The sequence below is a fragment of the Bombus vancouverensis genome, chromosome 9, assembly GCF_051014615.1.
Source record: "Bombus vancouverensis nearcticus chromosome 9, iyBomVanc1_principal, whole genome shotgun sequence".
NCBI lineage: Eukaryota > Metazoa > Arthropoda > Insecta > Hymenoptera > Apidae > Bombus > Bombus vancouverensis.
Window position 1 is genome coordinate 12,363,457 of NC_134919.1, and position 13,636 is coordinate 12,377,092.

Here is a 13,636-nt window from a genome sequence, read left to right on the forward strand (position 1 = left end):
AGATCGCTTAGGGTAACGTTATTTCTTCTAATAAATCAAACCTATAAATAATAAATTAAATCAGAATACATTTTATTAGGGATAAAATATGAATAACCAAATTGTGTACAATCCTGCTAGAATTGCGCGAAGAGAAATTCGTAAAAAACTAAACATAGATGGTAAGTTAATGTAATTAGAATTTAATATTATTAAATAATTATTTTAATAAAGTCTAAAAAGTAATTAACATATATCCAAGTGTTCACGCTAAAAAGGAAATTCGTGGACCATTCCGAGGAGAGTGAGTTAAAATCAGAGCAATTAAGACTCGAGCATCACACGAAAATATTCGCTTCGATGTGTCCGGATGAAATTCTGGATCACTATGACGATTATAATACCAGAATGTACTACACCACTTTAATGCTTGGTGACATATCAGGTATAACACGAAGACGATTCCATTCTAAATAAAAAAAAATTTGCAGAAACATGTGAATATAAAATTTGGATTAATAATCAAGCAGTTAATAACGTAAAGATATTCCTGATAAAGGTTTTACAGACCTCGCTGAGAAATACACTAAAACCGGAAAAGGCGGACCTTCGAAACTGACAGAAACCTTGAACAGTTACATCGGTGCTATGGTACAAGAAATACTTTCCCACAATGGTGACGTATTGAAATTTTCTGGAGATGCGTTTATCGTGATGTGGAAGCTCCATGAAGGAATGATGATGCGAGACTTGGCCATAGCAGCGATGCAAACTGCTTGCATCATTCAGAAACATTTTGGGTCCTATGATACTGAAGTTGGAGTGACTCTTAAGGGTTTGTTCAATGAGAAAAAGATATCTCTGATTATTATTATTATTGAACATTCGAGCATTCGCAATTTAAAACAGGTTTCTAATATTTTTTATAGTAAAATTAGCTATTGCTTCTGGAAAGACATACTTCACATCTATCGGAGATCCCGAATCCATGTCACACTATATTATCACCGGTACACCAGTGTGGGATGTGAAATTCGCCGAAGGCCTTTGCCGGTAATCAGAGAAAACTTACGTTAGTGATTTATAATTTTTATATTAATTTTATTAGAGGAGGCGATATCCTAGTGGCTCCTAGTAGCTGGCAGTGGGCTAATCCAAACGAATATGTCCATGAAACGCTTCCAGATGGTATACACACACTTATTATATCTTGCACGAGCATGTGGTATCAAGCTAAAGTTGACGAATCAATCATCAGTACAGATGGTAGTGTTAAAATTCAAATATATCTTTGTCGTCCAAGTCTTTCGTAAAAGTTTTATGAAATCAAAAAAATATATCTTTCATACTTCACATAGACGAAGACAACGAATATGAGCCGGATTTTTATGATTCGACGATAATTCCCAGAATGGATCCTGAGTCTAAGATGGTGATGATGAATATAACTGGTACGACTTACGAGAGTGGAAAATTTAAGCAAGTCGATTACAGCTGTAAGCAGAACAGACTGTCATATTTCTAAAAAAAATTCGGTGCTTAAAAATATAATGTTTTTAGTACGGCCTAAAGTTATAAAGGCAGCACAAGCTTGTTTGAAAGAAGCTTTACGAAGCTACATGCTGAGACCAGTCATTCGGTCTACCGAAATGGACGAACCATTGGAATATCTGACCGAAATGAGACAGGTGGTGATTCTCTTTATCAATGTAATCACTTCCAACGTAGGCAAAAAACAATTAATTGCCTTAGTGAACTTTGCTTATAAACTAGTGTGCAAGTAAGCCTATTTCCTTCTCGTCGGGCTGTGATCTATTTTATCGATCAATCTTCCTACGACTTTTCGACTGAAGGATCGTCGATGGGATGCACGGATGCGTGAACAAGACGTCCCTCTTCGACAAGGACTTAATGTTCCTTTGTGTGTTCGGTTTACGAGGCGACAAACATGAACTAGAATCGCAAATCGGTTTAAGATGCGCGTCGAAGTTACGATCGAATCTCATAGCGATAGAAAATGTGAAATCTGTAACGGTAGGCGTGACAACGGGAGTGACATACTGTGGAGTCGTAGGGCACATTTTACGGAGAGAATACACCGTGATTGGAATATCAGTGAACAAGGCTGCGAGGCTTATGGTGGCGTATAGAGACAAGGTGAGAGTTAGTGTATAACCAAATGTTAATTCACCGAAGGAAAAGGAAAAACAAAGAATTGCTAGGTGGTCTGCGATCGAGAAAGTTTCCTCAATTCTCACTTAGAGGCGAGGCACTTCATTTTACAAGAACCAAGATACTTAAAAGGAATCACCAATATCGGACCGATATATGAATTTCAGGAACAACCAAAGTAATTCTATTCCTGGTATTAACATTTATTTTATATTAACATTCTGGGAACAAGATTATTGAATTCATGTCTGATTCATTAGGTACATTGTATCAGACATAGTTTTCAGTAAGTATCCTTTACTTGGTCGAACCGAGGAACTTAAAATTTTTAGAAGGATGCTAATGAGACTCTTAGAATATTCCAAGAGGACTAAAAAAAACCGTGGCGCACGACCAAAATATAATACACTTATCATAAAGTACTTATCCTTATTATTTCGCCATTATAGTTAAAACATTCTATCGAATAATATACATTTTTCAACCATCGTATCCACAAAGAGGCGACCCACGAATAGGAAAGACAAGGTTATTAGATGAATTTACGCAAAACATTCCAGTGGAAACGCGCTATAATTACATTTCTTTACAAGCAGAGGATAACAAGGTTGACCTTTTCAATTGCTATAAAATTTTAGAATTTAATCAATAATCATCAGTATTAACATTTCATCGATAAGATATTTTTAATATGAAACAGAGTGAAATTTAAATGTAAACGGCAAAGAAATGTGATTTATCTCTTAGAGTAGGCCCCGTACAACTTGGTACATTTATTATTTTCAATGCCTCTTGGTTTCACCCGCACTTCTACGCGAAAAGAGCGCGAAGACAAACTGCTTTTACGACTGGGCAAAATGAAGCACACGTACTACCTGTGTGTTTTTAATCAACCCTTCAATGTGCATTTCTCTATCACTCATCGTTATAACGCTCTCACTGATATGGACAAACAAAAGCTTTTAAGAAAGTTCCTATTGAAATTAATGAAAGGCTGCTTCGAAGAATTGTGGGTGGTGATCATCGATGATGCGGAATATGTCGATCGGGAGTCTTTGGAAATCTTCGATGTCCTTACAAAAAGAGACAAAATATTCTTTGCACTGACTATTGGTCGGAAATTGAACACAGACTTTCCGTTATATTTAAATTTTTTGCACAGAGCGAAGGTACTTATTTATTTGCTTCTTTCGAATATGAATCGAATAGCAATGAAGACTTGAATTGTTCGTTAAAAGGTAATTGAATTGATTGGGATAGACAAGTGGTACCATGCTGGCTTAGCGTGTCAGATACTTAATGTAAATGGTTTACCTGCAGAATTGGAAAAGTAAATTGAATAAACTTGCAGATTTGACAAAATTCTGTCACTGATCTTGTCTCAATTTTTCTAAAGACTGATACAAGAAAGAAGCTTCGGGAATCCTGGCTGGATCGAGAGTTATTTAGTGAGTCTTCTCCAAGTCGGTGGTTTAGAGATAGTAAATATAACGAAAAGGGAAGCAAATATAAAGGGCTATGTGTTACCTCCTGTATCTATGTTGGAAAGGTTTACTCGAAAACATATACTTATACAAATGTTATGAATAAGTACTAATCCCGCGGAATTTAAAATCAGATTTATTTCAACCGTAATGGAAAGAGACGGATCTAGTCCTGATTATCGAAAAGACAAATGGCAGATGTACAGAGCGAGCTTCAAAGTACGTTCTTACCAATCTTTTACATGAGATGATAACAATACTTTACTTCAGGACAGCGTGATATCGTTGTTGGAGGAAGACATGATGACTCTAAAGAAACCACATTTGAGTATCGACAATGAGGAAACCATAATCGCGATTTGTAACATTACTGAGAACTTCATGTATGAAGACGTGGATTCTGAAATTACGATGGATGGTAAAAAGAAATACTAATCCACCAGAATAATATCATATTGATAAATAACATGAAATATCTTGTTACGTTAGCTATGATATTGAAGCTTTACGATTCGTTGACACCTCTTGATCAACTTCTCTTGAAATGTGCTTCAGTGATCGGGGAAACGGTGAATAGACATATGCTAGAAAGTTTAATGTCCATCACTGCTAAAAGAGAAATCGGACTTGGTAAAACACGTTTATTATTTACGATATGATAATGTTTACCTGACCATCTAGAACTGTACGACTTATTAGCTGTTACGAAACTCTTTGAAATACGAGTCTTCGGCTGTGCAATTGGGGACTTCTCCAAAAATGCGGGCCCTATAGTATTTATAAAAAATATGCGAAATCCTAATTCAGAGATGGACGTATTCTGCAAGTGCATTGGTCTCACTATTCCAGGTATTAATTGCAATCAAGAACGAAAGCAGTTAAGGGAAATGTATAAAGTTACACATATATGTAAATTGACTTGATGACTTGACTTGACTACTGCAGAGATGTATTTTCTTAGATGAACTGGTAGATTTGCCAAGATATGCTTCCTGCGGCTTGATGAGATTTAAGATGTCAATGTTTCGTGACACCACTTATCAGTACTAATTTAATTAATTACAAGATAATTATTAATATTAAAAAAACAATCACATAATATTAATAAAATATTCATGAAGATTGCTTACGGAAAATCAGAAGATAGAATTACACAACCAGGCATTGAAATATTTGCAACACTATACAAGACGTTGTGTTTCTTGCGGAGAGGGTCAATTCGCAAAATTATTGGGGAAAACATCAAACAAAGAAGATAGAAAGAAAAAAATGACAGACATCGATGAAATGTTTGAACTGGATTATAACGATGAGGCTGTTAACAAGGAAGACAAAAAAAGTAAATTGAAAAGTTTTGAAAAACCTTATCAACTTTCGACAATTTCTTCTCGAGTAACACTGATAATAACATTAAGTAATAGAGAAAAAGGAATTACTTTCTTGCCTGAACCTATTTCGACGTGTGGAAAGGAAACCGACGGTAACGTTTTCAGATGTAGATTTTTCTAACTGCCTGTGTGAACTGATACTGATGACAGTCTATACTCAAATACTCGACCATTGTCGTGGCATTGGTAAGTATTGTTCTTAATCATAACTCGTCCAATTAGTAATTACGATTAAACATAACGTGATTAAAACATAACATTTCAGGGAATATTGAAAAGACGCTCACTGCTCTTCTAGAATTTGCAGAAATTTGCTTGATGAATTGTAATATACCTCAAGCTCGAAAGCTTCTATCAGAAAGCGAAACTGTCCTAGTGAAGGTATACAAATTTCTGTTCTAAAAGTTTAATATTTATGTAATCCAACACATCTAATACTTGAAGCTATTCGAATCGAACGAAGACGAAATAGTTCTTTTACCCTATCTCACTGCGAAGATACAGACTCTTCAAGGACAATGTTTTCTTGAAAGCGGTTCCATTTTCGAAGCCGAAGGATCTCTCAAAATGGCATTGAAAAATTTAGGATACAGATTTCCAAAGCTAGAAATGATGATCGATCTGAGCTCGCTCACGCAATTGATGAACTTAAAAATAAAATTGATATGTCCCAAGAAGACAGAGCTGCTAAACAGTCTCGAAGGAGACAATGTGGATTATACTAAACAATTATCAGAATGCTTGGCGCAAATGTTCGAACTCTTCAGGGTAATTGACTGAATTGAAATTATGTGAACGTAAAACACACTTATACTGTTTTATATAGTTTAAAGGGATGAAGAAACACGCTCGCTTAGCAGCAATGTGGGGTTTGAACGCAGCTTTGGAATCTAACAAAGATTTATACATTCTCTGTACATCGTTCACCAACATGCTAATCACAGCACATATGTATCAAGACAGGTGAGAATTTTCAGATTATGATCGAACATTCGATATTATGACGAAACTTTTATACTATTCTACAGATATATAGTTCCATATTTGGAACAAAGAGCTATCAATATTTGCAACGAAAGCAGAGAAACACTTGAAGCTCAAGAACTGAATGTGATCGTCCAACTTTACACAGGAATATTCTTTTCTCGCTGGATAAGGGGACAGATCTCAAAAGCTATTCAAATCGGTTTCATTTGTAGTAGGATGGCCAGTGCGATCGGATCCACATTCTTGAAGCTGGTGGTACTACCACGATTAATTCATTTGCTGATGATCTCTTGCCGACATCCGGAAGTAGTTACTCAATTAAGGGAATTAGGTAATAAACTACCTAATTATAATTGTTGATACCTTTGAAAAATTTCGTAAATATTCTATATAATTATAGAGTTTATATCTCATCATAATTTTGACAAATCTGGACGTACTTGGTATTATGCACTTTGCGCTGACGTCCATTTAGATACTGGATTAACGATTCTTCCTTTCCAAGCTTGTGAACAGTACTTTCTTCAGGAAGGCGAACAAATGATCAGTTTACATGATCCAGAAGCAGAAAGACGATATTTCACGTCAATGTGGCTATGGTATCTACTCATAAATTTTCGTCTTAATTTTTATAAAAAACTGAAAAATATATCATTAACATCAAAACAAAAATTGGTAACATTTGTCTCTAAGGTGTATTAGAACTGAAGAATGGGAAGCTGCGAAAGTATGGAGCGGTAGAAACGTGGAGAGCATTAACATAATGGATGAACATATAGTTGCAGCAACAATTACTGCTTTAAAAAAGCTCGAAGGCCTACTAATTCTTTATGGTATATATCTTTTTACTTCAAAGTTTAAAAGCATTTATTGCAAAATTCTTGGGAATTTATTAAAGCATCATCTGCATAGTGCATAAACTAAATAGTCGAAATGCTGATGCAGCTATTACTATGATGGAGATTAAAAGCATATTTAAAGATACAAAGAAAATGAGCAAAATTGTTGAAATCGTAATTCCCAGGTATACTTTAATATTTATTAACAGCTTCAATTCTAAATGACTGAATTATAATATTGAAGTGAAATATTTGGTATTACTATAGATATATGTTGCTGAAAGCTTATTATTGGATGATAAAATCGCAGAAAAGTAACGCAATAAAGATTTTGAAAAAATTACAGAAAGTATGCAAAAAAATGGAAAACAAAATGATTTACGCATGGGCACTACATTGTGAAAAGGTTTCTATCAGAATCTTATCTAATGATATATTCTTTCTACACCTTTTTTTAATTATGAAAAGATAAAATTGTATAAAATGTTAAAACATTTCCAGGCTTGGTCAGGTGGAATCTCTTCTGTACATACAGACAAATGGAGAGAAATCACGAACAGTAAAATACTAGATAAATGGGATGAAATCAATGTTAATAATTCAAACATGATAATCTTTACTTTTCCCTTACCAAAATATCTTCTTTGACAACTTTTTATTTTTAATTTCAATTAAAATGAATGTAATTATACAAAATAAGATACATATTATAATAAAATATTGTCGAAAACGAAAATTTGTGTCTACTTTTTTTTTATTGTAATCTGTTTATGTACAATCTATCATACAATGATATTCGGCACAGACTGTATAGTTCAGATTTTAAATAAAAAATGAAACTCAAAACAAATGACAATGGTAAAACACGACGATCAATTTTCTGATTTTGTGTATACTTTGGGATACTTGTTAAAATCATACGTAAAATTAATCAAAAAAATTCTAATATTAAAATAGCCTGTTATAAACAGGGTATTTAATAAAATTAATACTTATATATATTATTAATACCATAATAATATTATTAATATTATACTCTAATAAATACTATAATAATACTATAATAAAATGCAAACTGCACCTTCACCTTCAAGTAAACCATTAACAGGTTGTCAACTAATTTTACCAACCTTTCCTACTAATTCTAATACGGTATGTTTTTTTTAAAAATATATACTTATAATTATAAAATATTTTCCAATAGTAAAGTAATATGTTAACAGGTTTGTTATTCCACTATTCTTCCCTTTGTGCCCACAATGCCTAGAGGTTTTGCAAGTTATTATAATAAATATCATCCATATACAACATTACGTAATATCTGTACTTTTACCTGTCCCCCTTATAGTAAGATATAGTTTTTACCAATGAACATAATATAATACAAAAACGAATAAAAAGTAACAATATTATTTTTTTCAGCATCCAGTGTGTACAGATGCTAAGTACAATTTTCAAAATAATATAATATAAATACTATATAGGCACTTAAACAAAATTATACTTGCATATTATTAATGTACAGTGTCATATATAAAACACATAACGATGAGAAATTTATTGTCATGAGAAATATAAATTAAATAGATATGAATTTTTATCTTAAAATGATTTTATTTTAAAGTACAATTCAAATGTTACCTTTTGTATATAATACTCTACCATTCCCTTACTTTACTTTGTGAAGCATGTGTCAATATCCATGTTTTATATTCCTTTTTCTTCCTTTCCACTTGATTATGCTTTGGTTTTACCTTACATTTTATGTATGCCCTATCATTTCTCCACATTAATAGGCAATGTCTACATCTTCGTTTTAATACAGTCTTCATTTTCAAACCACATATGATATTATACATTGGTAGTGATGGTTGCAGTAATATTGAACTAATTTTGTTCATATACATATTTGACAAATTATTTGAATATTGTTTATCACATATATGATGCATATTACGATGTATAATTTTTGTGAATGGTTCCATTGATGATAGTTTTGGAGCCATAAATTTTATTGTTTGACAGGTAGTCCTGAATAATGAATATATATTCATTGTTGCTCTGTAAAAATATTTTTGCATGTATATATAAATTTCGTAATTTAAAAAGATAAGATTTCTACGTTCAAACATAGAGTTAACCTTAACTGAAATAAAGTAAAATCGATTTTACTAACCAATGGGTTTCAATGAAACTGTCATATGATGACAATATTACAAATAGAAATTTGCAATAATTCATAAATTATTTAAATGTTAAACTTCGCTTTTCTGCTGTACTCTCCTTAGTTAAACTGGCTACATTAATGCACACAACAAACTTAACGTTACATAACCACAATTATATACGACCGTGCGTATAACAAAAACATTAAAGACCGTTCACATGTTTTTAATTAATTATATAATATATATATATAAAGTTATTTTAATCGTATATTATAAACGTAATATTTTATGCGCAATCAGTTAATCAATTCTACGATACTTGTCATAATGCAAATGAATAAAACACACTGTATAAAGAAATGCCCTGTTTACGTTGCACTTAGGACAAGTTAGTTTCGACAGCCATTTTATAAAAAAATTCTTTGTAACTGGATTAACTGGTTTGTTCGAATAGAGACTTGAAGATAAAAAATGAAATATATTAAATATTTCCTTATATAAAGAAAGTTAAATTAAAAGAAATAAAATATAACCTACAACAGCCAAAACCAATAGTATGAAAAATGAAGTATTTGGATTATCTTATTTTAACCGTGATACAAATGATGCAACTGTATTAATGAAGAGACTTTTTTCATGTCGTTTAATCAATCGTAATAACAAATTTTTTATTTAGGTTATGTTTTATTCTTTAGTTTCTTAACAAAGATCTCTCAGACTGCTTATTAGTTTGTTATGTAAAATATTGTTTGCAGTAATATATATCCGAATTTAATGAAAATAATAAACGTGAAATTATCAAAATGTTGTTAAAAAAAGTAAATAATTTACTACAAATTTTTGTAAGTATTTTAGTATGACAATATTTAATTTTTTGTTTTTAAATTTTCAAAAATTTGGTCTAGTAGTACTATTACATTTTCATAATTAAGGCTGAATATTTCTAAATTTGCAGGGGTCTGGTCAGAAAGTATGCAGTAGGTACCTAAATTTTATACCTGTAGTCGTAGAACAGAGTGGAAGAGGAGAACGTGCATATGATATTTACTCACGTCTCTTAAAAGAAAGGATTATTTGTTTAATGGGCCCGGTGTGTACCTTGTTCCTTCTAATCCATTTACATTTAAACTCTTCTAGAATTTATGATTTCTCATTAATTTTTTTAAGTAAAAAATAAAAGAAATTATATCATTTTATAGATTACAGATAATGTGTCCTCTGTAGTGATAGCTCAACTCTTATTTCTTCAATCAGAAAATAGTAAAAATCCAATTCATATGTATATTAATTCACCTGGTGGAAGTGTAACAGCTGGGCTTGGTATTTATGATACTATGCAATATGTTTTACCTCCTGTTGCAACATGGTGTGTAGGACAAGCATGTTCAATGGCAAGTTTATTATTAGCTGCAGGAACAAAGGGTATGCGTCATTCATTGCCTAATGCAAGAATTATGACACATCAGCCATCAGGAGGTGTGTCTGGCCAAGCTACTGATATACAAATACAAGCCCTAGAAATATTGAAGCTTAAAAAGCAAATCAATCATTTATATGTCAAGCATACAGGCTTAGACCTGGAAAAAATAGGTATGTGAATTTGTAAAATCATGTTAATTAAATGTTTTTAGTACATTATAATTTTACAGAACGTTGTATGGAAAGAGATAATTTCATGAGTCCTACTGAGGCAAAGGAATTTGGAATTATAGACAAGGTATTATCTCATCCAATGCAAGAAGAAGAAGCAGAAGCCGAAAGCACAAAATTATCCTTGAAAGAAGCTGTCACTGAAGTTACTAATCAACCTTGATATTAGGGTTAAACAACACATGTGCTTAAAATTATGAGATTTTATTAAAACATGTATTTATCGATATCTAAAAATAGCAATAAAATATTTTTAAAACAATTTATATCATGTATATAACTACTTAAGTACAGCAAATCTGCCCGTTTTGTAAATATCATGTAAATGTATAACATAGAATGATGATTTCATAAATGATAAACATATGAATTGATGTTTTGATAAAAAACCATTCATATTTCTTTTATATTCCTCAGGCAAGCAATACATCACCAAGCATTCTCGCTATATGTCGAACATATGTAATACTATGATTATGAGGCGAAAGAGACATAAGGTTGTAACGGAAGACAAGATTTTGTATCGAAATATATCTATATACAATTAATAATTAATTTTGATTTGAATGGTTTGTCCTGCGCGTGTTTTTTTATCGCAGTTTAAAATAGTAGTCACGCGTTTAAGGTATTCTTAAAAATACATTAAGTTTATAATTCCATTAATATTCTATTATCACCAAAAATACTTCATAAAAAGGACGGAATTGATTATGTGTCTCAATGCTAGACAACAATAAAGCACTTCACAATATAGTGACATTGTATGTCATTAAAAATATTCCCCTAATACCAGCTTTTGCAAAACCAGTGTCGTATCTCTTTTTGCATGTAAATTGCACGATCACTTTGTAAAAATCACTGAGGGCATACTTGAGCATGTGCAAGCATTAATATATCCTTTTTTTCTTTAGGAAATCTAAGTTCTCTTCCAGCTAAACGTGCTGCTTCAAGTTCTCTTTCAGCCAATGCCAACTCCATAGCAACAACGCCGCCACCGCTTTCATGTTCTCTTGCTACCCAATCTAGCGCCATTTGACTACGCATATCATCATCTAAAGCTCGGTGACTGTAATGAGCAACTACTTCTTGTCTGCTACATTGCCTTTCTCTCATTGCTTTCAAAGACCCATTCCAATGAAGTAATTGGAAGACCGTCATTAATTCTTGAAATTCTAACATTGTTCTCCCACGGTTGCATTCCAACATAAAACGAAATGCACCTATACCTGTATTTGGATCTTCTTTCTCATCTCCATTTCCCTAAAAATTAAACAATTCATTTAATATAATTCCCATAAATAATAGATATACTCAAAGAACAAAATTAAGAACATACCTGTGTTTGATTGCCAACACTGTTGGAAGTTGCAGAGGGCTTAGCAAAGCTAGCTCTTGCTTCTGCAACAGCTTTCTCTATGAAATCATCTGTTATCTTACGTGCTGGATGTTCATTGAAAACAGAATTCATTAAAGCAATTTTTGCTGCTGATCTACGAGCTTCAGCTTTAGTGGGACAATTTTGAAAACTACCAAAGCAAGATCCGCCAGGGAGAGTAACATAACATACATAAGGTGGACTGGTACCAGGTACAGATTCATAAATAACTAATGCTCCGTTTCTTAGCTCTGTTCCTCTACTTTGTTTCATTTGCCAAAACTCTTGCAAAGCTTCTACCACATTTACTATAAGAAAAAATGAAATAATATATAACAAATTTAATATTGAATAAAAAAAGAAATAGTAATACCTCTTCCATAGCCTTGAGTATGCTTAGCAAAGCTGTTAACAACTGCTTCTACTGCTTCCTTTAACACTTGCTTATCTCTGGCATCTACCAAACCACCTGTGATACCCATATTTTCAGGAACACGAGATTTTGTTTTAACTGGCATTATGCCCTGCATCACCTTTTAAAAGCTCACGTACATTTACGTCCTATAAAAGTAATTATTATAATTTTTTGATTGAATAAACTACATAATAAAAAAAACTTCAGATTAAAAAAAGTAGTTGTTGGCGAAATATAAATGAAATTTTTGTCTCGATATTGAGTTTGAAGACTAGTCGATCATAAAACGAAAGAAACGAACAGATGAAGTAGGGAAATTTTAGTTACATACGTAACTAAAGTTAGCGAAACAATATTAGCAAAGATTATCTTTCTGAAACGTTCAGTATGACAGGTCTTAGATGTTATGCAAACGACGAAACGGAGAAGGAATTGCTACGACACCGAAGAGACCGAATGTAAAAAGAAACCCTGGTGACCCACCTGCAGAGACCCGAATGCCCAGGAATTCGTATAACTTACTTTCTGACCCAGCGCTACGGGATCAAATTGCAATACACATATAACGTGTTTAATGGCACCGGACCACTGACGATTTCCAGAAAACCAGGGCTGTCTACCTCGGTCAAGTACCCCATGGTACGATGACACTATCACGGAGGATTGCCAACTGATTATCAACATTCTCTACCAAGCGCAGTGTCGGATTCTATGAACATGGAACCCATGCCTAAATATATAATTTTAATGCTATATATTAATATATCAATAAAAAAGAGAGAGATAGCCGAAAAAGAGAGAGAGAAAACATATGGCCAAGAATAAGATATTATTTTAAATATAGATAAATTTGATATTAATTCTATCTTATTTCGAGAACACTACAAAGTTATAGTTATTTAGAATTGTAATAAATTGAAATATTTAAAAATACTTATTATTGAATGATTAAAAAATCAAAAATATAGATTTGTTATGTTTAATTGTAGTATAAAATATATTTTAATTATTCCTTCATATATCATAAAATTAATGAAAAATATATAAAAATATAAGTACGACAATGAAAATGTTTAGAGTAGACAACTCACTGATTCGTAGGATTACACATGCAAATAGAGCGCCATACATTAGTTGCTGTTGTTACTAGAAATTATAATACTCAGTTGATAAAAAAGA

General features: G+C 32.3%; 3 protein-coding genes across 6 annotated transcripts; 2 read left to right on the plus strand and 1 right to left on the minus strand.

Moving 5' to 3' along the window:
- The first annotated feature begins 88 nt into the window (after positions 1–88).
- LOC117163547 (adenylate cyclase type 10) lies at positions 89–7,627 on the plus strand. The gene is given in 28 exon segments (XM_076621399.1): positions 89–161; positions 242–424; positions 539–814; positions 909–1,032; positions 1,088–1,288; positions 1,433–1,759; positions 1,833–2,136; positions 2,202–2,329; positions 2,412–2,599; positions 3,145–3,320; positions 3,390–3,481; positions 3,548–3,730; positions 3,770–3,854; positions 3,906–4,053; positions 4,125–4,265; positions 4,335–4,484; positions 4,597–4,678; positions 4,757–5,102; positions 5,104–5,209; positions 5,289–5,404; positions 5,468–5,791; positions 5,850–5,986; positions 6,052–6,341; positions 6,411–6,609; positions 6,704–6,843; positions 6,923–7,034; positions 7,117–7,255; positions 7,351–7,627. Coding segments are annotated over 28 exon segments (4,917 nt in total). The 3' UTR covers positions 7,498–7,627.
- Positions 7,628–9,031: 1,404 nt separating this feature from the next.
- ClpP (Caseinolytic protease proteolytic subunit) lies at positions 9,032–10,933 on the plus strand. Of its 3 annotated transcripts, none has more exons than XM_076621757.1 (5): positions 9,032–9,457; positions 9,773–9,859; positions 9,973–10,107; positions 10,217–10,607; positions 10,667–10,933. In XM_076621757.1, the coding sequence occupies exons 2-5, from the start codon at positions 9,821–9,823 to the stop codon at positions 10,828–10,830; spliced, it is 729 nt and encodes a 242-aa protein (XP_076477872.1). In that variant the 5' UTR covers positions 9,032–9,457; positions 9,773–9,820; the 3' UTR covers positions 10,831–10,933. The 3 variants fall into 3 exon arrangements, with proteins under 3 accessions (XP_076477872.1, XP_033201804.1, XP_033201805.1); XM_033345913.2 differs by having other exon boundaries at positions 9,032–9,405; XM_033345914.2 differs by having other exon boundaries at positions 9,032–9,859.
- lft (Limb expression 1 family member lowfat) lies at positions 9,973–13,135 on the minus strand. Of its 2 annotated transcripts, none has more exons than XM_033345912.2 (4): positions 12,980–13,135; positions 12,416–12,603; positions 12,004–12,350; positions 9,973–11,927 (listed from the first exon to the last, which is right to left on the minus strand). In XM_033345912.2, the coding sequence occupies exons 2-4, from the start codon at positions 12,570–12,572 to the stop codon at positions 11,523–11,525; spliced, it is 909 nt and encodes a 302-aa protein (XP_033201803.1). In that variant the 5' UTR covers positions 12,573–12,603; positions 12,980–13,135; the 3' UTR covers positions 9,973–11,522. The 2 variants fall into 2 exon arrangements, with proteins under 2 accessions (XP_033201803.1, XP_033201802.1); XM_033345911.2 differs by having other exon boundaries at positions 12,941–13,098.
- Positions 13,136–13,636: the final 501 nt, after the last annotated feature.

Bases quoted from the DNA above. Each gene is read 5' to 3' on its own strand.
- ClpP (XM_033345914.2), top strand. From the start codon at position 9,821: ATGTTGTTAAAAAAAGTAAATAATTTACTACAAATTTTT. The intron at 10,108-10,216 runs GTGTGTACCTTG...ATCATTTTATAG, and splicing joins TTATTTGTTTAATGGGCCCG to ATTACAGATAATGTGTCCTC. The intron at 10,608-10,666 runs GTATGTGAATTT...ATAATTTTACAG, and splicing joins CTTAGACCTGGAAAAAATAG to AACGTTGTATGGAAAGAGAT.
- lft (XM_033345912.2), bottom strand. From the start codon at position 12,572: ATGCAGGGCATAATGCCAGTTAAAACAAAATCTCGTGTTCCTGAAAAT. The intron at 12,351-12,415 runs GTATTACTATTT...TTTTTCTTATAG, and splicing joins TACTCAAGGCTATGGAAGAG to TAAATGTGGTAGAAGCTTTG. The intron at 11,928-12,003 runs GTATGTTCTTAA...TTTAATTTTTAG, and splicing joins GTGTTGGCAATCAAACACAG to GGAAATGGAGATGAGAAAGA.